Source organism: Haliotis rufescens, unplaced genomic scaffold, assembly GCF_023055435.1.
Source record: "Haliotis rufescens isolate VD_foot unplaced genomic scaffold, xgHalRufe1.0.p SCAF_16, whole genome shotgun sequence".
Taxonomy (NCBI): Eukaryota; Metazoa; Mollusca; class Gastropoda; order Lepetellida; family Haliotidae; genus Haliotis; species Haliotis rufescens.
In genome coordinates this window covers 22,708,086-22,734,597 of record NW_025963846.1, presented here as the reverse complement: position 1 = coordinate 22,734,597, position 26,512 = coordinate 22,708,086, and the positions used below count along the sequence as shown (strand labels likewise).

At 39.5% G+C, this 26,512-nt stretch overlaps 2 protein-coding genes across 2 annotated transcripts; both read left to right on the top strand.

Annotated features, from left to right (window-relative positions):
• The first annotated feature begins 2,842 nt into the window (after positions 1-2,842).
• Positions 2,843-8,883, top strand: LOC125380928. The gene is made up of 2 exons (XM_048396688.1): positions 2,843-3,004; positions 8,462-8,883. Exons 1-2 carry the CDS (start codon positions 2,860-2,862, stop codon positions 8,668-8,670), a joined length of 354 nt encoding a protein of 117 aa, XP_048252645.1. The 5' UTR covers positions 2,843-2,859; the 3' UTR covers positions 8,671-8,883.
• Positions 8,884-19,155: 10,272 nt separating this feature from the next.
• On the top strand, positions 19,156-26,121 carry LOC124133895. Its single transcript, XM_046498481.2, has 3 exons — positions 19,156-19,542; positions 22,805-22,975; positions 25,502-26,121. The coding sequence occupies exons 1-3, from the start codon at positions 19,233-19,235 to the stop codon at positions 25,711-25,713; spliced, it is 693 nt and encodes a 230-aa protein (XP_046354437.2). The 5' UTR covers positions 19,156-19,232; the 3' UTR covers positions 25,714-26,121.
• The last annotated feature ends 391 nt before the right edge of the window (positions 26,122-26,512 follow it).

Here is a 26,512-nt window from a genome sequence, read left to right as displayed (position 1 = left end):
ATTTTTAAGTTAACATTTGACTTTAGCAAAGTGTATTTACAAACATTCCCCATACTTAAAAAGGCGATATTCCTGATATTTCTAAACACGTGGCCACTTCCAAACAAAACACGATGACAGCAGTGTCTAAATATAAAAACCGCCAATTTTTGTTCAGTACGATGTAAACACTTCAGAGGAGGACGAACTGAGGCCACCACAACATGAACGATATATAATCGTTTATATGTTTTGCTTTCAAATCAGATACAAATTTATTTATAATTGGACTAGGTAAACATGTTTGATGAATGTTTGTTCTTTGTGTTAATAAGGACTATTTAAGATACTTTAGGCAAGAGATTGAGTGAGTGAGATTTTACGTATCGCTTTATAGTCTTTCAGTCTTTTCGGGGTGAGTTGTGCACCAAACTGACAGCAAAGTAACAAGATTTCTATTTAAGGACAAAAAGAAATAATAAACCAGGTTGTATCACACAGCTAGCAGCCAAACTTAGGCCGTGATACTGGGCACCCTGACTCCTCACGGTACCTCTGCTACCTGCACGGTCCCCGACAGGATCGGCACCATCCTGGAGATGACAAACAAGAAATATTCCCCAATTAACATTGTGGTAGATATAAACATATCCATTCCTTGTATGACGCTGCACTCCATCCTTGGCTCAATACTCCCTCTGTATAACAGCGGTCTGTAAATATTTCAATGTAAACCAGACAATTCATTGGTATTATGAACAAGGTGCCTGAACCCGCAATCATGGCTATCGTGGTAAGGTCATAATCAGAGCGGAGCTTCGATTCGAACCAACGTTCTTCAGTTCTGGAATGACTAATAGACTACAGCGAAGAGTATTAAGTCACATGTAACCCTCGTAACATAATGGAATAACTGTTTGTACTCTGTTGCTCAACTTATTAATTATCGGGTTATTCAGTCGCTTTATTCATGCAATGTTTTGACATATTCAACCAAGGTACTCCCCAGGAAGTGCAATGACAAACGATCAACAAACGATTGGAAAAGAAAACAGGGAGCTTTTAAATTCCTTTGTGGACATTTTAGAGGACATTGATCACAGGACATTATGGACGCCCAGCATGTTTTTCCTGTTGTCTATGTTATCTTAAAAAGATATTGAGTGACATCTCAAGACAATGCGTTGAAAAGTACCGAGAGGATTTTCGTTCAACATATCTGAAAAATTCAAAACTTCTTGAAGCTCAGTTTATTGGAATTTAACATATTACCTTCACATGTGTACATGATATCTTAATTTTTTAATACGTATATATACGGCAATTACGGCAAACATTATTGGACATATTTACATTCACTTTGGCTTGGAAGTGACCGAGTTATGGTTATAATAAAACAAGGATCAGTTAATTGATGATGTCAAGTAAGTATGGTATGATCGATAAAAGGAAGTTACTTATTTCTTGACTCCTTGTGTCATTGCTATTGTGAATGGTGGACATGCAAAGATAAACATCTGTGTTTAACTTCCGTTGTGGCATTGAATTTCTTTTGCACATCTACTACGTAGAGTCAGAAAAAGTTAAACATATGTTTCACATCATGTTTGTGTAATGTTTTCACAAATTCTTTTCAAGGTAAACAAACTTTTGTTGTGTGCACCCAGTAACAAATTCCGGTTTTAATATTAGGACCATGAATATCAAGATTATCCAGATGGATGCTAACACGTTTTCATAAATAAAGACCAAATCAAACCATTCATTTTTATGATGAAAAACAAAAATATTTTTACATGGCCCTACAATGTTTGACTAGGGAGACTGACGTCGTCGACATGTCTCAAACCACTGATAGACTGTCATAAGCGGTTCCTTTTATATTAGCTCTGCAATGATTTCCAGCTCTGTGATGTCCCGGTACATTTACACTCTTCTTTACTTCAGTTTTATCAGTGCGTCCTTCCAGACTGCACCAATCACTAAACGTACATTTCTTTTTCGAAATCCGGATCTCGATGGCAGACTTGTACACAATTGGACTGCTGTTCGTGCTTCGTCTAGGGTGTGGGAATGCGCTGGCATTTGCTCTGCAGATAGCGACTGCATGTCTGTAGCCTTTAAGCCGATGTCAGGAGAGTGTGTCATGTACCAGAGGATACTTTCAACCACGGATGCCTTTACCAACTTTGTGTCTGCAACTGTGTTTGGTACGTGCGTTTACCTTTTCCGCGAACACCTGGTCGCACCCACTCTTTTTTAAGTGATCCATTCATATAATTTTCACATCTGTCTTGCCTTTTACGCCCAATGGAATCTGTGGATAATCGATACTGGTTATACGATGGCGTTGACGTCAGATATGACTATGTCTAACTTCAATTACCAAAGTAAGACATGGCTCAGATTGCGGGGTCAGCAAGTTCGATTAACATGACTCAAATCCCAATTTGGCCTCGTGTTTTTTTCAAATCATATGATGTCTATTAAGCTTGCCGTTTCGACATACCATTGACCATGGAAAGCAAAGATGTGCTCTCTGAGATCGGGCACACATGTTTTTTACCAGGAATCGAACATGATCATTAATGAAAATATATGACGTCGACGCCAGTGACAAACTAGTCTCGGAAGCAACGAAGTAACTGAAGTGAGGGTTTACGCTAATGTCCTCGATGCTTTACGGCCCTTTTGAAAAGTGAAATTCATCCAGATATAACATAGGTCATTATAGAGAGAGCATAATACTCTTACTGAGATAATTGACCATCTCAAGTACAATAATCAAAATCGCTGTATCTCAATGTGTGCACAAATAGGTTACATGAAAATACACATGCTTGCACAATTCCAGGTGTCTGCCCCGTTGGATTCAGTGTTATGGGCAGGCGATGCATCAAAGTTGTCTCAGATAAATTGGACAGAGGCTCCGCCCGAGAACACTGTAGACATGATAATACAGATTTGATTACCCTTGAGAGTCAGGCAAAGACTGATGAATTTCGGGACTTTATGGAGGAGAATGGTAAGAAAACATTAAAACAAATTAACTAAAAACATACATGTCGACAAAATTGATGGTATGTTGTTTTGATGTTTTAATCCTTCAATTCTCTTCTGTTCTGTTCTGTTCTGTGATTTCATGCGCTCTCATTTTACCCCCTGGATGCCATCACGCATATGTCCCTCTTCATAAACATTGCTTCTTTGGACATTTTACTAAATCGCCATTCATTATTTTATTTTATACATGTTTTGAAATCTAAATATCAGATATTTACAGGAAGAATTCCATACCCAAAACAACATTATAGTGATCACGGATATATGTGATTTATTAAATCACCAGTGATCAATTAAATAATTACATTTGATGAGAAGACTACATGTAGTTCTCCTTTCATATATGGGCAGCATAATACAAATAACACTTACGCAATCTGGTGAAAGCTGGATCTGAGGACTAATTAAAGCCTCAGATAGGTCCGTCTATTTCTCTGTACCTATATTTCGTAAGTTGCATGATTTCACAATTTCCTATGATTTGTCATGAAACGAAAACTGTACCGTTTCTGTATTGATGCTTGTGCTGGAATACTTACTCGTGATCAAAACAATACAAAATGATATTGTCATGATCCATAGCAAGTTCGAGTTACAATTGCATAGTTTCTAGCATGGTGGAGTCATCCCCCTTTTTCTTTGTACGTGTATACGCCTCCCTATCGTCATTAGATGTCTCAGTGAAAACCCGATTTCCGTGAAGTTATTTTATGTATCGAATGTTTAGCATTATGCAAGGGCTTCCACATACGTTTGGTCTATCGTTATTGTCCAGGTAATCTAGGTCATCTTTTCACTCAACTTGGAACAAGTTGCAACATAATTTATTTAACCACCATTTCTACAAGATCCCAACAACAAAATACTAAAAGTCCTAAGCATTCCTAGTTTGGGAAATATGTCGAATTTGCATAATCCAAAATGACCAACAATTATCAATACATCTTCCATATTTGAGATGAGGTGAAATCTTTTGATGAAAAAAGTATGTTTTATTGTGAAATAGCCATACTGTGTTTCTATATTAATATTCACAATTATTGAACGTTGTCAACTATTGATAAATCTACAAAAAAATCAAGATGGTGGCCAATTTCAGGTTGGCCAACAAATGTGTGTTAAGATTGTTTAATCTTTTAAATCTAAAAGGTGTGCTAGGACTTATATGAATAATTATTACTTGGCACACAACCTCACGGAATTATAGTTAACACACTTAGATAAGAAACTCCACCAACAGAACCTCCTGGTGGCCAACGATTCCAAGGTGGCCGCCAAGAGATTGATTAGACATGGAATATCAATACACTGTTGTTCTCTGATGACATGTTTCAGTGATTTGAATTTCTACATTGGGGTGAACAGAACCAAAGAGGCATGTAGAATACTCAATCATTTGCATAAATCCAATATAACCACCAAATATCAATATTTATCTCTTAAATGACGTTTTGGCGACTTTTAAATCTCAATGTTAAATCTCAATTCATTTATTACCATGGCAATAAACACTAATACAAGTTTTGTTTTTATTCGTGTAAATACTAGTTAGAAAAAAGTATGGCTACATGAGGTCCTCTCAGAATTAACCCTAACCAGTTGTTTCACAAGAAGTCAATGAGTTATCTCCCTTGTAGTTTATCTGCTGAAATATAACCACCAAACACCAATACTTGAATATAAATCTGAAAAAAACTGTTTATTGGTACACCTTGCATCATTGCATTCCCCGCACACATAAGTGCAAGTGAGACCATATTTCCGTCAAGTGCACCTTCGTATGTTACAGTCTTTTTTGAAATTACAGCAGATGATGTCCGGGAGTGATGAAGGTGCTGCAGGATGTTTGTATTGTTAAGCACCATATAATCTATCATGTGCCATCCGCACTCAAATGGATTCATATTGAACCCTTACCACTCCATTATCTGGTAATAGACATGGGGGTTTGTGGTATCTTGCGGCTGCAGAGGATGGTGGCAGAATTTGTTGCTCTACAAGTGATAGATTCTTCGTCACCTTCCCAAAAAACCGTTTGTATCGTAAGCTATCCAGCCCCTCCTTCTAACATTCTCAATATAAAGACACTAGCGCATGTAAACCTACTTCAGTGATGACCAGTCATACCCAGTTTCTTCTGAAAATGTTAGCCTGATCACAGAACAAGGCATCATTCTTCAACGCTAGACACTTTCCAAGCCAAACAGACAAGGAGTGGTGTCACAGCCAACAATTGCATGTAAGAAGAGCACATCCTGCCGGATCCTGTTAATCCTTGAAGCTGGCTTGGGTTCCGGAGCCGGGAACATTTCCATTGTAACATGGTGAAGAAGGAGGATAAGCAAGTCTGTGTGAGAACTTCTTGTTTTGGATGGACTGTGCTGCACCCAGCTCTCTCCAGTTCGTCACCCAGACAGGCAATAAAGTGCTGTTTGTGTTTTGCTTTGTTCAAGTATTTTTCCTTCACCGATTGAATGACCGTTTCCCAGTGAAATAATCTTTCTCGCCAGAAAAGGCCCCTGTGTTGCATCTTTCGTTGATGGATCATTATTGTGGCCTTTAATGACAATGTCAGCAACAGCATATTTCTGCACAACATATAGATGGTATTAAGTTCAAATACGTGAAATAACCTAGAACCTCTTGGTCAGGGTAGCTGGTTATGCACTACTATCAAGAATGTACTGGACATTTCCAGGTTCTCGTTGTATTACTTCGATGGTTTTCCAGATAGCATCAGCAAGGGTTGCCTTACTGTCCTGCAGAGCAAAGAGGGTGATCCAAATAATGCTGGTGGGTGACTACAGAGTTCATACTTGAAAAGTGCTAGTAGATAGATCTTGTACTGTACTGGTGTGACAGTTTATTTTACAGGGCAAATGGTTATTTCATCGAAGAAGGAAGCATTTTTGTACAACGCAAAAAGCGCAAAAGCAGCACTTTATTGCTTCATGACAAACTGGATAGACCTGGGTGCAGTTCTGTACATACAAAACAGTCGAACATTAACTTGTGTCTTTGTATGGCGGATGTAAGGATGAAGGATTGGATAGCTTAAGGTACCATATTGTATTTTGTTAGAAGGTGACAAAGAATCTACCACACGCAGAGCCACAAACTCTGCCAACCTTTGTAGCCACAAGATACCACAACCCCGTGTATACTACCAGATACTTCAGTGGAAAGGGTTCAGTATGAATCCATTGGATTGAGAATGGCACATGATAGATGGATGTTCCTAACCAATACAGACAGATCACCCTGCAGCACCTTCAACACTCCTGGACATCATCTGCTGTAATACCAAATGCGACTGTAAAACAAGAAGAAGCACTTGCCAGAAATATTGTGTCATTTCAGTGTTGTGCTGATGATGACAAACCTGTTGAGACTTTCGAGTTATAATGACCCTGCAACATGTACATCTACAGCAGTCACCATGAAAATTTGGCCACTAATTCTTCACGTAAATATGTTCATAAATCACAAAATCATGTAACTGAATAAGCGGTGGATCAAACGTTTTCAGATTTATTTTCAAATATTGGTATTTGGTGGTCATATTGGACTTTCACAAATAAACTACAGTGACGATGACTCACCAGCTACTAGTGAAACAAATGGTTTTCGGTAAATTCTGTGAGGACCTCATGTGGTCATACTTGTTTTCCAACATGAATGAACACAAAACTTGTTATAATAAGTGGATACAGACAATAACAATCAATATTGATATTTAAACTCGCCAAATCATGTCATTTAAGAGATAAATATTGATATTTGGTGGTTATATTGGATTTATGCGAATAGTTGAGAATTCGATATGGATCCTTGGGGCTGTTTACCCCAATGTAGAAATTCAAGTCACTCTAACATGTCATCAGAGACCAACAGTGTATTGATCTTCCATGTCTAATCAATCTCTTGGCGGCCATCTTGGAAATTTTGGCCACCAGGGGGCTCTGTGGCGGAGTTTCTTATCTAAAAGTGTTAACTATTCTTCAGTGAGTTTGTGTGCCAAGTAATAATTATTCATATAAGTTCTAGCACACCGTTAAAGTTAAAAGATTCCAGTCTAAACTCACATAAAGGAAATTTGTCGATCATCTTGAAATTGGCGGCCATCTTGATTTTTTATTAATAGACGAAAACGTTCAGTAATTGTGAATATCTTTTTAGAAACACAATATGGCTATTTTCCAATAGACCACATGCCTTTTTCATCAAAAGATTTCACCTCATCTGAAATATGGAAGATATATTGATAATTGGTTGGTTGGTTGGTTGGTTTGTTGTTTAAAGCCGCACTCAGCAATATTCCAGCTATATGACGGCTGTCTGTAAAATAATCGAGTCTGAACCAGACAATCCAGTGATTGACATCATGGGCATACATGCAATTGGGATACGATGACATGCATCAACCAAGTCAGCAAGCCAGACCACCCGATCCCGTTAGTCGCCTTTTACGACAAGCATAGTCGCCTTTTACGGCGAGTATGGGTTGCTGAAGACTTATTCTACCCCGGAATCTTCACGGGTCATATTGATAATTGGTGGCCATTACGCAAATTAGACATATTAGATATATTTCCCAAACTAGGATTGCTCGGGACTTTAAGTATTTTGTTCTTGAGACCTTGTAGAAATTGGGGTGAAATATATTCTGTTGGAGTTTGTTCCAAGTAAAACCTTATTTTGACTTGGCTATTATGTTGTTCGGATATTAGATAGTATTTTGTCTGATTACAGTTTTCCTTTAACTGTCAAATTAAAACAAAAATCGATATCACAGTACATTTATCGCCGTCCAATTGAAAGTGGCAAAATTTGCTATTTGTTAACAAAAGACAAATTTATAATTCATGCCAATAACCGAGCCCAGACCAAGCAAAGCAATCGTGGATACAATTCGCATGTTAATAAACTTACAACACCAAAGCCAATTCAAACACGACTGGTTAACTTCATGTTAGATCAAGAACAATGTTCATTTTACGGTTGCAACTTTAGAAACACACATCCATTACATCACAATCAAATAGAATATCAGAAGCATGTACTTTGGGGTCCCAAATTATTTTTTGATCCACTCTATGGCTCTATATATCTGCATTTGAAAGAACAGATTCTATCTGACAGATTCTTACATTGTGTATTGACATTTAAACCATTTTAACATTTTTCTCTGTCTGATCTGCTTTTTTGGAATGAGAACTTACTTTTTCTAATGAGTAAAGAGTTGTTTACTTCCATTTTTATGAATCATGAAGCAGACTGGTTAGTCATCAAATTTTCATTTCTCACTATGCTCTTGTTTCAAGTCCTTCGTACACAAATTGACTTTTAATGGTCCTGTAAACCTTACTACTTTCTGCTTGGTTTGTTCTATAACTCTCACCTATTGTTATTATTCCAGGACATGCCAGTGTCAACTACTGGTGCGGAGCGTCACGAGTCACAGACGGATGGCAGTGGGTCAATGGAGTACCGATCTCATCCAACTCCTGGTGTCGCTACGAGGGAAACGGAACAAGATGTGGTGCTACCATCAACCCACCGAGCACCTGCTTAGACTACCGTAGTTGTAGTAGAACCATGAGCTTTGTGTGCGAACTTCAGTTTTGACTTTGAAGATGTTATGTCGAGAACAACTTGATGTTCGTCATACATACTGTCAGGTTACCAACTAGATATGTCAGTTAAGTTACTGTGAGTGAACATCTTTCAGTTTATTTGGTCAGGAAGAGTGCATGTCGCCTGATCTGTTGAAGCTGACATCTGGTTAATCTCATGAAATAGTCCGGATTAACAAATGTACTGGATTAAGGAGAATTAATGAAGCAGAATTTCGTAAGATCCTGAACTGAAATAAAGGTATCCTCAAACCCAACATATAACTACTTTATTATACTACGATATAATTATTTGAACATCCAAGTGGATTGCTTTTATTAAAAGGAAATGGTTTGTATTTTAAATAATTAATCTTCAAAATGACGATGTTTAAGTACATAACTGATATCCATGTTTCACAACAAGGGTAAACATCGAAAGAAAAAGTGACAAAACCCTTTCCATATTCAATAGAAATCTCTGCCAAAAGCAGAGTCGACCATATATCATGACCATGTGTTTATGAATCACTATCAAATAGTGATGATACCAGGTCTTCACGAGAAGATGAGCGTATCCTGTCCCAAGGGTTGCACCCGTAACAAATTAATCATATGCAAAAGCAAGACAATTGTTCAACTGAAACTTGCATGTTGTAACCTTGACAACTTCTGAGCAAGAGTCATAAGAGACACTCTTTGAAATCTTGGTAGAAAGAGCATGCTCGGTTGTATCTAAAAAACATGTGAAATGTAACAGACTGGAGCTGCTGGAATATTGTTCGACATGAAGGGAAAGTTGACTATTGAAACGTTGAAGTCATTCCTCCAATCATAAAGTCTTGTGGAGTGTGTTTTGACACTCTGAATCTTAATGCATAGATCTAAATATAAAACAGATGACGCGGTACAACTGAACTAAGGTGACCTGGATATATTCACATCCGCCACATGAACTTCATTTATACATATACATATAGCTTTTGAGTTTATCAGGTAAAATCATCTTTTATCATCCAAAACTGGCTTCCACAGGAGATATCGCTTGGATTAGATCAAGCGATATCTACACTGAAGATATCGCTGCAACGAAATTACATCACAATGCTTTGCAGACCGTTGTAACGTCACTGGTTACCATGATGTCACAATCAAATGACATCACTAATGGCTCTGAAGCTGTTAGCAGTACTCTTTACACTGAAGACACTGCTTATTACTGTCTACAAATTGAAAAAGTTGGAAGAATGATGTTGGATGATAAAGAAAATCTCACCCTCGTGTCTTTTGATATCAAATATATCAACACTCGTTGATAACAGTGGCAAAAATCCTCGGCAAGCCTCGGAATTTTTCCATTTCCATGGTGTTAAAACAAACTCAAACCCAAATTAAAAATGATGCAATAATTTCTGGCCCAGGCATGCCTAAAGCATGCCGAACGATCCACGCCATTGCAGTGTGATGGAATTCAATACACACAGTCTCACATTGTTACCAAACGTGAAACATTTTTCTTTCGATAAGTGCAGTTTTAGGCATAGAAATAGGATTACAAAAAGGCCATCCGAATGGCGCCAATGGCGTATGTCAGTGTTTGGGTAAGCGTTTTGGTAACCTAGAGTAAGTACATAACCGACCATAACTACCATACCGACAACCTGAAAGAGGTACTATTCTCAATTGTCTCGAGCCAAATTTAAAAAAACAAAAAACATGTGATGTAAGCCACCAGTAACCAAATCTAGGCCACCTCGCTGGGGATCATGGGAAGTTCCTGTGCCCCTGCTTCCTGCAAAATACTCCTGGAGGATTTACTTAATCATTTTAGCCACCGGTGGCTGTACACAATGTTAGCCAATATTAACAAATGTTCAGCAATAAGTTGGCTTAAACACTGGTTTATGATAGTAACATCGAATATGACAGGAAAGATGTGTCACACAGGGGGGAACCATTTTACGGACAGAGCATTCAATAAGTTTTGTTGATAAGAGCATCACACCAAAATTAAAAGCACCAATTAGTTATTCACAAACATATTTAAAATTTATGACACAGACCACTTTCTTTCAAGTAGCTTAGAATGAGATGCCGGCTCACAAAGGAAAACAGAGCTTTGAGATTTACTGTTTGATAATGTGAATCCCTTGTAATTGCAAAGTCACCACCTTCATCACTTTCATCCAAAGGGATACACTTAGGATGTTCGTCCCCATCTGTTTTAACCAGATATTCGTTGGTAAACCGACTCTGTTTTATACCGATTGTTGGTTTAAATTCGTAGAGTTTATTGATTCCTGCCTATATTGGTGGGATCATAATCAGAGCGGATCTTCGATTCGAAGCAACGTTCTCCAGTTCTGGAATGACTAATAGACTACAGCGAAGAGTGTTAAGTCACCTGTGACCCTCGTAGCATAAGGGAATAACTGTTTTCATTGAAAGGAGTACAAAATGTAATGTAATCTGTTGCTCAACTTATTAATTATCGGGTAATTCACGTGCCTTATTTAGGCAATGTTTTGACATATTCAACCAACAAATGATTGGAAATGAAAACAGGGAGCTTTTAAATTCTTTGCGGACATTCTATAGGACATTGATCGCAGGACATTATGGACGCCCAGAATGTTTTCCCTGTTGTCTATGTTATCTTAAAATGTCAAGATACTGAGTGAAATTTCAAGACAATGCGTTGAAAAGTACTGAGATATTTTTGGTTCAATATATCTGAAAAATTCAAAACGTCTAGAAGCTCAGTTTATTGGAATTTAACATATTACCTTCACATGTGTACATGATATCTTATATTTTCAATACGTATATATACGGCAATTACGGCAAGCATTATTTGACACTTTCGCTTGGAAGTGACCGAGTTATGGTTATAGTAAAAACACGGATCAGCTAATTGATGATGTCAAGTAAGTATGGTATGATTCATAAAAGGAAGTTACTTATTTCTTGACTCCTTGTGTCATTGCTATTGTTAATGGTGGACATGCAAAGGTAAACATCTATGTTTACTTCCGTTGCGGCATTAAATTTCATTTGCACATCTGCCACGTATCTCTGAATCTTGAGTCAGAGAAAGTTAAACATATGTTTCACATCATGTTTGTGTAATGTTTTCACAAATTCTTTTCAAGGTAAACAAACTTTTGTTGTGTGCATCCAGTAAAAGATTCCGGTTTTAATATTAGGACCATGACTATCAAGATTCTCCAGATGGATGCTAACACGTTTTCAGCCCACTGTAAAATATAGACCAAATCAAACCATTTATTTTTATGATGAAATATATTGAAATGACCCTACAATCTCTACAATGATTTCCAGCCCTGTGATGTCCCGGTACATTTAATCTCTACTTTACTTCAGTTTTATCGACCGCCTCCGTGGTCTTGTGGTAGAGCGTCCGCCCGGAGAGCGGAAGGTCCAGGGTTCGATCCCGGGCCGCGTCATACAAAAAGACGTTAAAAGATTGTACTTGTTGTTACCCTGTCTGGCGCTCGGCATTAAGGGGCTAAAACAAGGACTGGTCGGCTCGGAGTCAGTATACTGTGTCTGAGTGGGGTATTCATGTTAAACTGCGGCATGGTATCTCAGTGAGCTAGCACTATAAATCGGCATCAGTCCGGACTAGTACAAGCAGCCACACATACACGTGCATGCATGTCGCTATATAAGTGCAATAATCTTGGACGCGACGTTAAACCCAATTTCACCACCTTACTTCAGTTTTATCAGTGCGTCCTTTCAGACTGCACCAATCACTAAACGTACATTTCTTTTTTGAAATCCGGATCTGGATGCAGACTTTTACACAATTGGACTGCTGTTCGTGCTTCGTCAAGAGTGTGGGAATACGCTGGCATTCTTCTTCGCGAACACATGGAGGCACCCACTCATTTTAAGTGATCCAACGAGGTAACTGAAGTGAGGGTTTACGCTAATTTCCTCGATGCTTTACGGCCCTTTTGAAAAGTGAAATTCATCCTGATATAACATAGGTCATTATAGAGAGAGCATAATACTCTTACTGAGATAATTGACTATCTCAAGTACAATAATCAAAATCGCTGTATCTCAATGTGTGCACAAATATGTTACATGAAAATACACACGATTGCACAATTTCAGGTGTCTGCCCCGTTGCATACAGTGTTATGGGCAGGCGATGCATCAAAGTTGTCTCAGATAAATTGGACAGAGGCTCCGCCCGAGAACACTGTAGACATGATAATGCCGATTTGATTACCCTTGAGAGTCAGGCAAAGACAGATGAATTTCGGGACTTTATGGAGGAGAATGGTAAGAAAACATATAGAGCGCATTACAAAAAAAATTAATGAAATACATCCATGTCAATATAATATATGCTATGTTGTTTGGATGTTTTCATCCTTGTGGTCTTGTGAGTTTACCCCCTGGATGTCATCACACATATGTCCCTCTTCTTAAACATTGCCACTTTTAACATTTTACTAAATCACCTTTCACAGTGTTATATTGAAATCGAATATTTACTTGGAGAAATCCGTAACCAAAACAGCAATTAGTGATCAGGTATATATGTGATTAATCAAATCATCAGTGATAGTTCTGAAACGTCGACAGTAACTAGACTCGTTTAGCATGTTTTAAAAAAACACAAACGCCGAAATGTGAAACTTCCCGTCATATTGGATAGCGTTATAGTGTTAACTTAAAAAATCACCTTTGCGTGTGAAGGTTATTGAAGAGGTTATTGCATCGCTTATATTTCACATATTTCCCTCAATTACGCATTCATTTTAGTATAAAATGTCAATTTGCCTTTGTCACTCAAACAAATGGTCTAAATGAAATCAAGCGATATAAAGTATCTGTGAAAACAAACGCTGATCTCGGAAAACTCTACTTGTTGGATGGGTCTTCAGCAACCCATGCTTGCCTTAAAATGCGACTGTGCTTGTCGTAAGAGGCGACTAACGGGATCGGATGCATATGGTCAGGCTCGCTGACTTGGTTGATGCACGTCATCGATCCCAATTGCGTGGTTCAATGTGCATAATGTCAGTCACTGGATTGTCACTGGTCGAGACTCGATTATTATCAGACCGCTGTCATAGAGCTGGAATATTGCTGAAAGTGGCGTTAAACAATGTTTAAGAAGCAAAATTCAGATTTGACACGGTGTATCATTTTCTCCTAATTTGATACCCATTCGTCTATCCGTCTCAATGATTTGACACGGTGTATCATTTTCTCCTATTTTGATACCCATTCGTCTATCCGTCTCAATGATTTGACACGGTGTATCATTTTCTCCTAATTTGATACCCATTCGTCTATCCGTCTCAATGTTTTGAGGAAAAGCACGGGAAGAGTGACGTGGGATGCATTAGGGAATTCTAAAAACGAATTGCATTGATTTTACATGTCGAGATTCGTCATACTATGACCAATGTCGTCTTTCTTTTATGTCGCGAAAGACATAAAACAAGAACGAGTCAAACAAAAAGGTATCAAGTATTCTGTATGTCATTACATTTGACGAGATGACTAGTTCTCCATTGAAATATGACCAGCATAATTCAGATTGCACTGACACTATCAGGTCAATGCTTGAACTTAAGCCTTAAATATGCGGTCTAGTTCTCTATTAATATGATTTTACGACCATATCCTATTATTTTGTCATGATTACAAAAAAGTGTATGAAAATATTCCGTAACGATATTTGTGTTGAAACAGTTTGGTTTCTCATGATCATGAACAATACGATAATATATTGTCTTGATCCATAGCAAATTATGACTTACAAGAACCTAGTTTGAAGCAAAGCGGAGTTATGCTTCCCTTTTTGGGCCTGTCTGTGTGTACGTATCCTCTGTCGTCTTTAGATTAGATGTCATAGTGTAGACCCGTGAAGATCCTGGGTAGAATAGCTCTGACGCAACCCATGCTTACCATAAAAGGCGACTATATGCTTGTCGTAAGAGGCGACTAACGGGATCGGGTTGTCAGGTTCGCTGACTTGGCTGATGCATGTCATCGTATCCCAATTGCGTGGATTGATGCTCATGATGTCAGTCGTTGGATCATATGCCGTCATATAGGTGGAATATTGCTGAGTGCGGCGTTAAACAACAAACAAACAAAGATGTCAGAGTGAAAACTCAATTTCCGTGTTTAATTATAAGTTATTTTTAGTTTCAAATTAAAGAAATCTGGTCTCACAATACTTTTATTGGTGTACGATTAAAAGTGGCAAAATTTGCTTTTTCTTCCGCACAACACTTTGCGAGGCGATTTTTCAAACCAATGTTATATTTGCTAAAAATAACTTTTACACCTCAAAAATTTAAAATTCTACATCTCTGAGTCATATATTAGTGAGTGAGCTGGGTTTAACGCCGCTTTTAGCAGTATTCCAGTTAAATCGTGGCGTGTCAGCTTAATGTAGGAGGAAAGCCTGAAGTGATGAAGGCCTCTGACGTTAACCACTTCGGTGGTTATAGTTAGAGGTAGACGCAGTGCTGCGCGACCGCAATTAGCGCGCAAAGTTCACTTTTACTGCGTCAGAAAAATAACTCGGCGTCCAGGGGTTAATTTAGAACATCACATAATTTATTTAAGTAAAGTAAGGAAAGCACGGTAGCGTGCAAAGAACCGAGCGTGCAAAGAACCGAGCCCTGGCCAAGCAAAGCAATAGTGGATAATGAAAAAATGTTTAATTGCGGTTTTAAAATATAAACTAGATCATGAAAGAGATTGGTTCATCATAACATTTTCATTTCTCCTTTTGCTCTGGTTTAAATCAAGTTGATGTGTTGAGCGCAAATATACCTTTCACGGTCGCCCTAAAACTCAAATTCCATACGACAATAATTACTAATGAGCGACAAAACCATTTCCATAAGAAATATGTACCGCTACAACAAACAATCAGCCAGATTACTAGCCTTGCTCCAAGGCTGTACTGAAAGAGAAGTCCATCGATGTGTGGTAACTATATCCTAATTGGCAAATCTAGATATGTGGACAGTCTCTTTTAAGGAAATCTTGTTATTATTATTTACATAAACTTGAACATATGATTTTAACTAATAATTATTGTCTTCTTGTAGAAATGGATTGTTTCTGCATTATTAACATCCACGTAAATTTTAGGGGTAAGACATTAAGGCAACAAGTAGGCATCCCCATGGGCATGTGGTTCCCTTCTATCGGATCTGGGGCGGTCGGGTAGCCTAGTGGTTAAAGCGTTCGCTCGTCACGCCGAAAATCCGGGTTCGATTCCCGACATGGGTACAATGTGTGAAGCCCATTTCTGGTGTCCCCCGCCGTGATATTGCTGGAATATTGCTAAAAGCGGCGTAAAACCAAACTCACTCACTCACTATCGGATCTTTTCTTTATGCATATGAATCGGTATTTCTGCTCGGATTGGCAAAGTCAAAACTAGGTTATTTGGCCAATAAATTTAACTTAAACTTCAGGTATATCGACGATCTGATATCATTTAATAATAAAATAGTTGATTGCCGAATCATAAAATAACACCATGTCTCAAAAGAAATCATCTGATTCTTTAAAAACAAATAAACGTCATTTCGATTCAATATTATCTTATGAAGAAGCTTCATCTGTGATTGAAGATTCTTGGCCACAGTTCATTTTCATCGCATCTGTTGATGGCAATCCTTTAAGATTAAATCCTTTTGCTATCTCGAAAGGAATTGAAAATGTCCTGTGGAGAGGTAACCAATGTTACACGTCCTTGTTCTGTTTCCATCCTTGGCGAATATGCTCAATATGAGACAATAGTCTGTTATACAGCAGTTTGTTAACACCCAGGTTGTTGTTTTGGTGCATATGACACTGAATTCTAGAAGAGGTATTGTCAGAGACAGCGCTCTCTGCCTTTCTGACATGACAGAAGAAGAGATTGCTGCTGAATTGAAACATTATCCAAACCCATACTTATCTTTTCACGTTTTGTCTTGGGTGGACGCTGGTGTTCTTCTTCTTCTTCTTCGTCTTCTTCTCCTCTCCCTCCTCCAACGGGGTGGGCGCGTCAACCTTCATGGCATCCTCCCCCTTCCCCTCCTCCTGGGGTGATTGAAGTCGCTGACGTTTTGTCGGGGGATGGGTTGAGAGGGTTCCGTCCTGTTTTCTTTTGCCTAGACGTGCCGTTGTCCCCTTGGTTCTTCTTCTTCTTGGGTTTTTCAGCCAGAGTCGTCAACCAGACACACACATCGCTGAGCTGAGCGCGGTGGGGCCTTGAAACACTTTCTAGCGGCTGGGACCGTAACCTTCTTGTCTCCATGGACAGTGTTTGCATAACTCCTTTGTCGCTTGACCGATGCATCGTCCACATCCTAACTGCACCACGCACAAATTTGGGATGTGCTCCCCTGTGTCTTGCCTACATTCAAAATCATAGAAGACGTATTTGACGTTGTCTCGTCGGTTTTGGTTGTAGCATTCTTCCTCTTCCCCCTCCTCTTCATCGTGGGCTTCATGGAGGGGAGTCATGAAGCAGCGATGGTCTGGGGTCACGGGTTCTCGACACACTAAGCATGGACGTCCTACATCTGAGCACTCGTAGTGAGCCATGGGGGTCTCCAAGACGCGGACAAGCTGAAAACAGGTCGCGCACCTGTGAATCGATTGACAGCCGCTGGGTTTTCCCTCTGACGGTCACTGGAGATGTTGGGTGTAACAGTGTTGATTTGGGAACCATCGTTGACATGTCAAGCAAGGGATCCCGTGCTCTTCCTTGGGCCCGCAATAGCCAGAGTGGAGGCAGCGGTGGCAGCGGTATTGCTTGGTGCAGGGATGTTTTTCGGGATGTTCATAACGTTAGTCGCAGAGTTCGTAGTGATGGTTAGACGCATAAAAGGCTGGCATGGAAGTGATCGTAGTGGTGATCATGATGGAATAAATGCAGCACGGTGGCGTTAGGTGGAGCCTCATCACACTTGTACATCAGTCTCCGGTCCACCTCTTGACTAGACTTTCAGTTGATAGTTGATTTCGGCCAAGGCACCTTCCACGCATGCTAGGTCTTCCAGGCCCTGACTAATCGTATGAAGATCTTTGAATATCAAATCCTGTATGTAATCAGGAAAGGCTTTCATTCTAGCATCCAAATCTCCTGCAATAAACAAGTGTTTATTGGGATGGCCGGTAACTGTTGTGAGCAAGTATTCCCGTAACACTGACATACCATCAGTTTCACTTTTTATGTACTACTAGTATTGGAGAAAATATTCGGAGAAATGTTTTGAAATATACTTTGCTGTGCAACCCATGCTTGCTGTAAAAGGGTGACTATGCTTGTCGTAAAAGACGACTAACGGGATCGGTTGGTCAGGCTCGCAGACTTGGTTGATGCATGTCATCGATCCCAATTGCGTGGATCGATGCTCATGATGTCAATCACTAGATTGTCAGGTCAGACTCGATTATTTACAGACCGCCGTCATATAGCTTGACTATTGCTGAGTGCGGCGTTAAACAACAAACAAACAAACAAACAAATCCCAGTGATAAAACCCTAGTTCTATGGCTAAAGAACATTTGCCTTTGCAGCAGCTGCACTCTTCCACTCAATCCTGTTTCAAGACCTCAAAACCAATATCTACACACTTGACTGCTAATCAATTTTATATTTTTAACTTTTCTATGACTATTCTATTAATTTTAATGTAGGTCTGTGAGCATACATTCGTTGGTGAATATGGTCCATTTAACATAGACATGGACTGGATGTATGGAGCATAGCACAACCACTCCCGCCCTACACACACACCACCCCCCCCCCCCCACATCTTTAAAATTTATATAATCTGTCAAATCACTTCAGGCAATTCAGGTGTTCAAATTAATTATTGACAATGTGTATATTTTAGAATGCAAAGTTCATAGACAGTTCTATAAAAAATATAAGAGAAAACTTAACCAAACAAAAACAACACCATCCTCTTGAATAGCATTACGGTGCCGTTGTCTCTAGCAAATGTTGAGTGACATAGGTTGTTAATACTGCAACATTTCCATTTTGTGTGTGTCTTTATGGTGAATCCATCTGCTTCGTCATCAAGTCGGATACACGGTCCATTTCTCTAACGAAACTAGTGCACCGTCAACTTCTGAGAAGACCACAATCTGTAATTGAGGATATAATTAACCACTGCCATGGCTGTTGTTTGTCTAGCGTCCCTTCTTTCAAGTTTAATCAAAACCGCAATCAAAGGATAACTTATTATTGTACATTTAGTGAACAGATCAGGTCTGATGCCCTCAAACAAACATGTTTCTCCGTTGATTATGAAATATTGATTGTCAGGTTCATTAATGCCTTTGATTTGCAATTCCGAGCCCAGGTTGGTAGTCACGCGGCCGATCGGATGTCAACTTAGGGTGTTTATATGCTACATCATCTTTATACATTTCAATCAAAATTATTGATTAAAACGTTATTTCCGCCAGAAAACCCGTTCCTATAACTGTTGCACTGGCATTGTCCTTAGTTCGACATTTGCAAACAATTCCTTAAAAAGAAGCATTGCTTAAGAGATGACTTGGCAGCGGTTTATAGTTCTGTCAGTATTCTTGTGGGAATGGTCCCATGCCAAAAGTTCTGACGTTCAAATGGGGCATTGGAGCAGGAACAGACACATCAATCACCTGTATCATGACGTGTACAAGTTCCACAAGCTTGACCGACGTCTAAAGTGTGCAAACCAGTGTCTCACTACACGGTACTGTACGGGGTTCGCCTATGCTACAGGTATACAATCCTGTTACGTGTTTGTACACCGGGAATACGATGCCCTCGTCAATGGTAACAACTTCACCGGACTTCGGCATTATCGGAAACGCATAGGTAAGAAAACGCTGAGTCATGTTAAGGATGAATATTTGATGTTTGATAATGAAAATGCTGGATTATACTTTGTCCTCAGGTTTAACACTCACAAAAATCGATCAGTGCTGAATGTTCTTTAAAATAGTGTGTCATGGTTCCCCTAAATTGTTTAGCCCCACCTTTCAGATGCGACTAAATGGATTGGGTGGTCAGGCTCGCTGAATTGGTTAGTGATGAGAGGTGAAAATGTGCTTAACGTCGCGTCCAAGATTATTGCACTTATATAGTGACGTGCATGCACGTGTGTGTGTGTGTGTGTGTGTGTGTGTGTGTGTGTGTGTGTGTGTGTATGTGTTTGTGTGTGCGTGTGTGTTTGTACTAGTCCAGACTGATGCCCTTTTATAGTGCTAGCACACTGAGATTCCATGCCGCAGTTTAACACGAATACCCCACTCAGACACAGTATACTGACTCCGAGCCGACCAGTCCTTGTTTTAGCCCCTTAGTGCCGAGCGCCAGACAGGGTAACAACAAGTACCATCTTTTAACGTCTTTTGGTATGACGAGGCCGGGGAAAGAACCCCGGACCTTCCGCTATCCGAGCTGACGCTCTACAATTAGACCACGGAGGCGGTCGTATCCCAATTGTGTAGGTCGATGCTCATGATATCAATCACTGGATTGTCTCGTCCAGAATTGATTATTTACAGACCGGCGTCATATAGCTGGAATATTGCTGAGTGCGGCGTTAAACAAAACAACTAGAAAAAAATAATTTCTTTTGAGAAACGCTGACCGAAAAACTGTCTGGAACACAAATGTTTAGCTTTGACATCATATATTTATTTATATGAATTGACTTCAAAGGATTTGCTTCAGTGTATTCAAGCCAATACACTGAAGCATATGTAGGACATGCGATGCATCCTTTTAGGCAAGTAACTTTGTTCGAAATATGCCTATGTCTCACGCGGCTTGGGTTGTATTCTCCCCAGGAAGCTAAGAATGAAAATCGAGTGCACACTGACCCAAAAACCGAGGTAGTAATGTTGCGCTTTGGGCATGCTTTAGGGTGTTGATTGGCTCAGTACTAATACGAACATTATTACTTTTTATGTATCATCACCATCATCATCATCATCATCATCATCATCATGTTAGTATTATTATTGAAACGAACAAGGATGTATCGAACTAGTTTAACCCTCTTGGTGCCAGGGGACAATATATGGTCCCTCACTTTTCACACCCTCATAGTGCCACGGGACCATATGTTGTACCGTGAAAATGTCCCTTTTCAACTGTGAATTAAGATGTCAAACACTTAGTGCGCAAAATCAAAATTAAAACCATCATCAACCTAATAATCTAATCTTTAACATCGTGTAACTCATATTGTATACAGTGCTACGGATTGCGAAATACGGTGAGATTAGTAAAGTGGCTACCGCGCTTCTCGAACTTTTTCGGTCATGTTGAACTTAATGCGAATGACGGCGATTTGTTTATTATGCACCCATGTCACATACACGTTAATATTATAATACCCTGACTGCTCTACTATATATTTTCACATAGAATTCACGAAGGTAACGAATTCTCTACAACGAACTTACGATAAAAAACGTACAACTTTATGGATAACAACTTCTGGTTTATTGCATATAGCGACATGTCCGTGTTTATATACTTACACCATTATCGAGGACCCACTTGCACAAAGCGATCTTAGCGTTAAGATGATCGTAACGCCCATACTTTAACATAGGCTTACGATCGTTCTAGCGCTAAGGTCGCTTTGTGCAAGTACTGGAGTGTAACAACTATGTGAAGAGTGGTATATATGCATGATATGTTCTGATAAGCAGCAGATTAACATTGACAACAACAGGTAACGGATAATTGATAATTGGATGAAGCCAGTAACAGTAACAATAACAAATAGCAGACGGATAATCTTATAGATGATTCCTTTGAGGGGTTGCATGTTGGAGGGAGCGTTGCGGCCATTAGCGTGGAGGATGGAACTAAGGGATGGTGGGAGCTTGTGAAGACTGTATCGATACAAGTTTGGTGCTTACGTTATATGGCGTCAAAGTAACAAGATCCAAAACACTGTCTACAGGAAACCTACCCATTCTGATCACTACATTCACTTCAACACTCTAACCCAACCCCCTACCCCGTCACACACACACACACACACACACACACACACACACACACACACACACACACACACAAATACCAAAACAACAAGGTCTGACACCATCTCTCTGCACATTTACCAAAAGAGCCTAGAACACCTGCTCCAATAAGCTTGACCTTGAACTTAAACACGTGCAGCATGTGTTTTCGCCAATCTCAACCAATATCCCAACAAGTTCGTCGAGAGGACCATCTTAAAGTTGTACTTTTTGTTATTTACTCATCAACTTCTAGAATGCCAAAGAAACAGTTAATGAATTAACGGCTACAGCGAACTAAATTTTCTGTCCTTATATTCACTTGCATTTAGTCTATTTAAAGTGTAAATTCATGTTTCTTTACCATCACATCACGATGTGTGAGTTACCAATCTTTAAGTCAGTGATAATAACGTCGTATCATACATACTTATTAAATGGTTATGTGGAGTATTGTCAGAAATTATTTTTCTCTCTTCACAATATAATGAAATACGGAAGGCCTTTTGACGCCGCTTGTGTTATAACGAGGACACATATTAAGACAATCACCATCAATGACGATTTACATGTTATGTTTTAAGTAACTGAAACGATTTATCTCATCAATGACTTGAAGCAGAGAACGATTTTATAGCAATAATGCCTCTCATTGATATTACTCGGTGTTCGAAATAAAAATTTCTAAAAAAGTAGGGTCGATATAATTTTGAAGACATATTTTTTTTAATGATATCTTGTAAGAACTGACGGTCGGGTGAAATAGAAAAATGAAGTACAGTTTATCATATCAATAACAAATCATAAGTGTTACATGTACTTCACTCGATGTTTAATATGTTAATCACTGGCTCACCTGGTTCAGAATCGATTAATTAGAGACCGCCATCATATAGCTGAAATATTGCTGAGTACGGCGTTAAACAACAAACAAACAAATCCATCGCCACATAGACCAACTTTGATTTTTTTATTTTCGAAAAGACTCGACACGGTCAACAAATACTGTGTCTAAAATTTTAAATTTTATTTTACATTTGTGATATTACGGTCGTTAACGTAGTTAAACGTACACTTGGTGTGTATGTGCACAGTGAACTGCCCCCAGGACTACACGCTGTCGGAGGATGAGGAAGTGTGTCTCAAGGTGTACACCACCTCAACATCCCACGATCAGGCCAACTACCAGTGCTGGAGGGACGGCGGACACCTCTACCTCATGGACAGCGACTACAAGAAGGACACGCTCCAGAAGCACTTCACAAGTAAACGACTTTTCGTTTCATTGTACAGTAAACTACGGTTATAACGAACTCAAAGGGACTACTATTTTTAGTTCGTTATAACCGTAGTTCGTTATAAGCATATATACAGCATAACTACAGCAAATAGTCGGGGCTAAAAAGTAAGTTCGTTATATCCGTCAGTTCGTTATAAGCGTGTTCGTTATAACCGTAGTTTACTGTATATAATAATCCGATAACTTCTTTGAGAGGCATTTAGAAGTTGGAGTACTAAGTAAGAATAAGATATATGGATGAACAACTTCTTTGTTACAGTTAGGAGCGACGTTTCGGTGTAGGTTCACTTGCTTGATAACAATGTTAGAAACTCCACTGAAAAGTCGCTCCTAATTGTAATAAAGAAGTTGTAAATCCATATATGTTTTCCTTAGAAAATAATCCGAATATGAAACTTGAATGTTTTTCGTAATTTATGTGGCTGTGTTCTCACTACCATTTGGATTGGTGATGATGGCGACGACGACAGCGACAGCGACGACGACGGACTGCAATTATTTAGAGTCAAACAACAGCTTTCATAGAGACAAACATGCTTGTATTTATAAACAGGTAATGGGTCAGATAGTTTGGTATCAACACCGCTTTAAAACATATTTACGTTACATTACAGCGTGTCAGCTTGGTGTGGGAGGAAGTTCCAAAGTGATTCCGATCTTAAAAGTACTGTCGGAAATGCTAGAAAAATGCTTTTTCTGGCTTCATGTAATAAATACAAGTCATAGCGCTATGAAAACAGCATATATCAAAAGTAACGCAAATTGACCTAATGTAGCCTATCCTAACTGACATTGCGATTACCCTTAAAATGTACTTTTACAGGAAAAATGATGGTAAACTTAAACAATATTCGTGTGTTGTCATGCATGTATGAAACGGCCTATAACCTGAGGTAATTACCTAACATCTGTCCCGAGGTGGTGACCTCACACCGTCCCGTGCATTCTCACAGATGCAAATGTCACCTGAGTTGGGGGTGGTCTCAAAATATTTTCTGTTATTGTACTTAATTTACATGTGCGTTGATGGGGTAGCAATTTAGGATATGTACTGCATTATATTTGCTTGGAAACATGATGGAATGGTAAAAGCTTTACTAGTTTCTTATTCAGCCGAATTTACTCCATGATGGTCTGAAGTCGACCATGTCATATGTTCCTGTATACGCAGCCTTCGGACTACTCGTGGTTTGCGCGACATTTTCTGATTCCCGGACGTTATATAAACTGACGTTATTCATGACAATGACAATGGCACTGATGTTGTTTAAAATGGGCAGTAACTGACGTTCCAACCAGTCTATGAATACATCACCTTCTATCATTTCCTTATGAAAATAACAAGTTTTCCTTTTCGCCTCGAAAACTAGCACACATCCATCAATAAGCCCCAGATCACATGTTGTGGCGTGCAAAACAGTGATACAATTAACTTCACCTGATGGTACCATGGGCGCTTTGTAGTCAGTGGAATGATTCATCATGATCTGGAAGCCCTGACTGCGATGAATGGTGCGTAGACAATGTGACCTCATCGACAGGATGGAATATTTTCCCCTGAAAACGACTCGGTCATCGCCACGCGCGGTGTATTAAAATCGGCAATATTTAGTGCAGTCCGGGAAACAATTCTCGAAGTGAACTAAGATGTATGAGGATCCTGCAGTGATGTATGAGGGGGCGATAGGTAATCCTGATGCCATCACACTGTCTAACGACTTGGTGAGTAGCAGAATTACAGACATACAGATGTTCAACCTTATTCCAAGGGCTGGACCCGTGAAGATCCGGGGTAGAATAGGTCTTCAGCAACCCATGCTTGCCGTAAAAGGTGACTTTGCTTGTCGTAAGAGGCAACTGACGGGATCGGGTGGTCAGGCTCGCTGACTTGGTTGATACACGTCATTGTATCCCAATTGCGTGGATCAATGCTCATGATGTCAATCACTGGATTGTCTGGTACAGACTCGATTATTTACAGACCGCCGTCATATAGCTGGATTATTGCGGCGTTAAACAAAAAACAGACAAACAAACAAAACAAACTTAGAACAAAATGCGAATACATATGAGTGTAAATCAAACTTTGTTCAATGTATAACCGGTTTTATACTGGCAATGAAATAAACCAATCCCAACAACTTGCTGACAAACATCACAAAGGGATTTCAAGCATTTTACACTGTGTATATCGTACATTGCTACAGTTTAATGTTACCAGCACTGTCGTTTCATCTTTTCTTCTTCCTTGTTTTACTGAAATTATGTCTGCTACTGTTTAGCAAGGATTTATTGAGGGAAGGGTAGCAAACTGATTGAGGCATGAACTCGTCACGCCATGGGAACACGAATCCCCACATTAGTACAATGTGAGAAGTTATATTGTTACTGATATTCCTGAATTATTGTTCACAGCGTACAGCTCTACTCACTCGATTAACGATTCTTTTTGTATCTCTCATTAACACCATTAAAGTATTCCATTTTACAGATTCGATCTACGGAGATTACTTTCTCGGAGCTACACAGAAGGTGGTAAATGGCACAGCCAAGTTTCAGTGGGACAATGGGAGGGCGTTATTGTGGAGCCAAAGCGAAGCGTTCACCGCCAATGACGCCTGCATTGTCACCCGGCCAGCCTCCTTCCTGCTGAGGGCGTCGACATGCGACGTTCTGGCCATGTTTGTGTGTGAAATCTCCTGAATGTGGAACTAGGATGACGTCAATACATAAAGTGACGTGGTGGCGTCTAGGCATAGCTGCTGATGAAAAAAATGTTATATTACACTTGTGTGTTGTAATATTAATGGATAAATATCGGCATTATCTTAATTATTTTCAATTTGGTAAAAGCAGTTTGGTTAGGCTAAGGTTGCATATAGTAAATAATGGGGACACATAGAGTTCAGCACGGAATGTACACCGCATGTGTGGCTGCTTCGTCGCTGCTCCGCCTTTGGATTTCAATGGAGACAGAACCTCGATCTGGACCTCGGATCGTTCTTCACCACTCGTCCCTTTCCGTAACCTGCAAGAAGACTCGTCCCCCATTCGTCATCACTCGCCCCTTTCCGTAACCTGCAAGAAGACTCGTCCCCCATTCGTCACCACTCGCCCCTTTCCGTAACCTGCAAGAAGACTCGTCCCCCTATCGATGAATGATATGTGCGAAAATACGACAAACCAATCAGAATGCGCGTATGCTTTCAAGTTCTTCGTCAAAAAATCCCTCAGAAATAATTTTTGATTTTACATCTGAAAATATACCCAAGACACAGTTCAATGTGTTCAATCATACTGTATAGTTCCGCATATCCCGATGTGCTTTAAATTGTATTTGAAATATATATAATATAGCTGGAAATATATATGAACCATTACGCAACGAGTTGACAATTGTTTTAGGTATGCCCGTTTGCGCTAAGACGGAACCCGGTCGCAAAAATGACCATGAGAGGGGCACGAGTCGGCTTGTCCCGGAATAACACGAGTTGGTCACGAA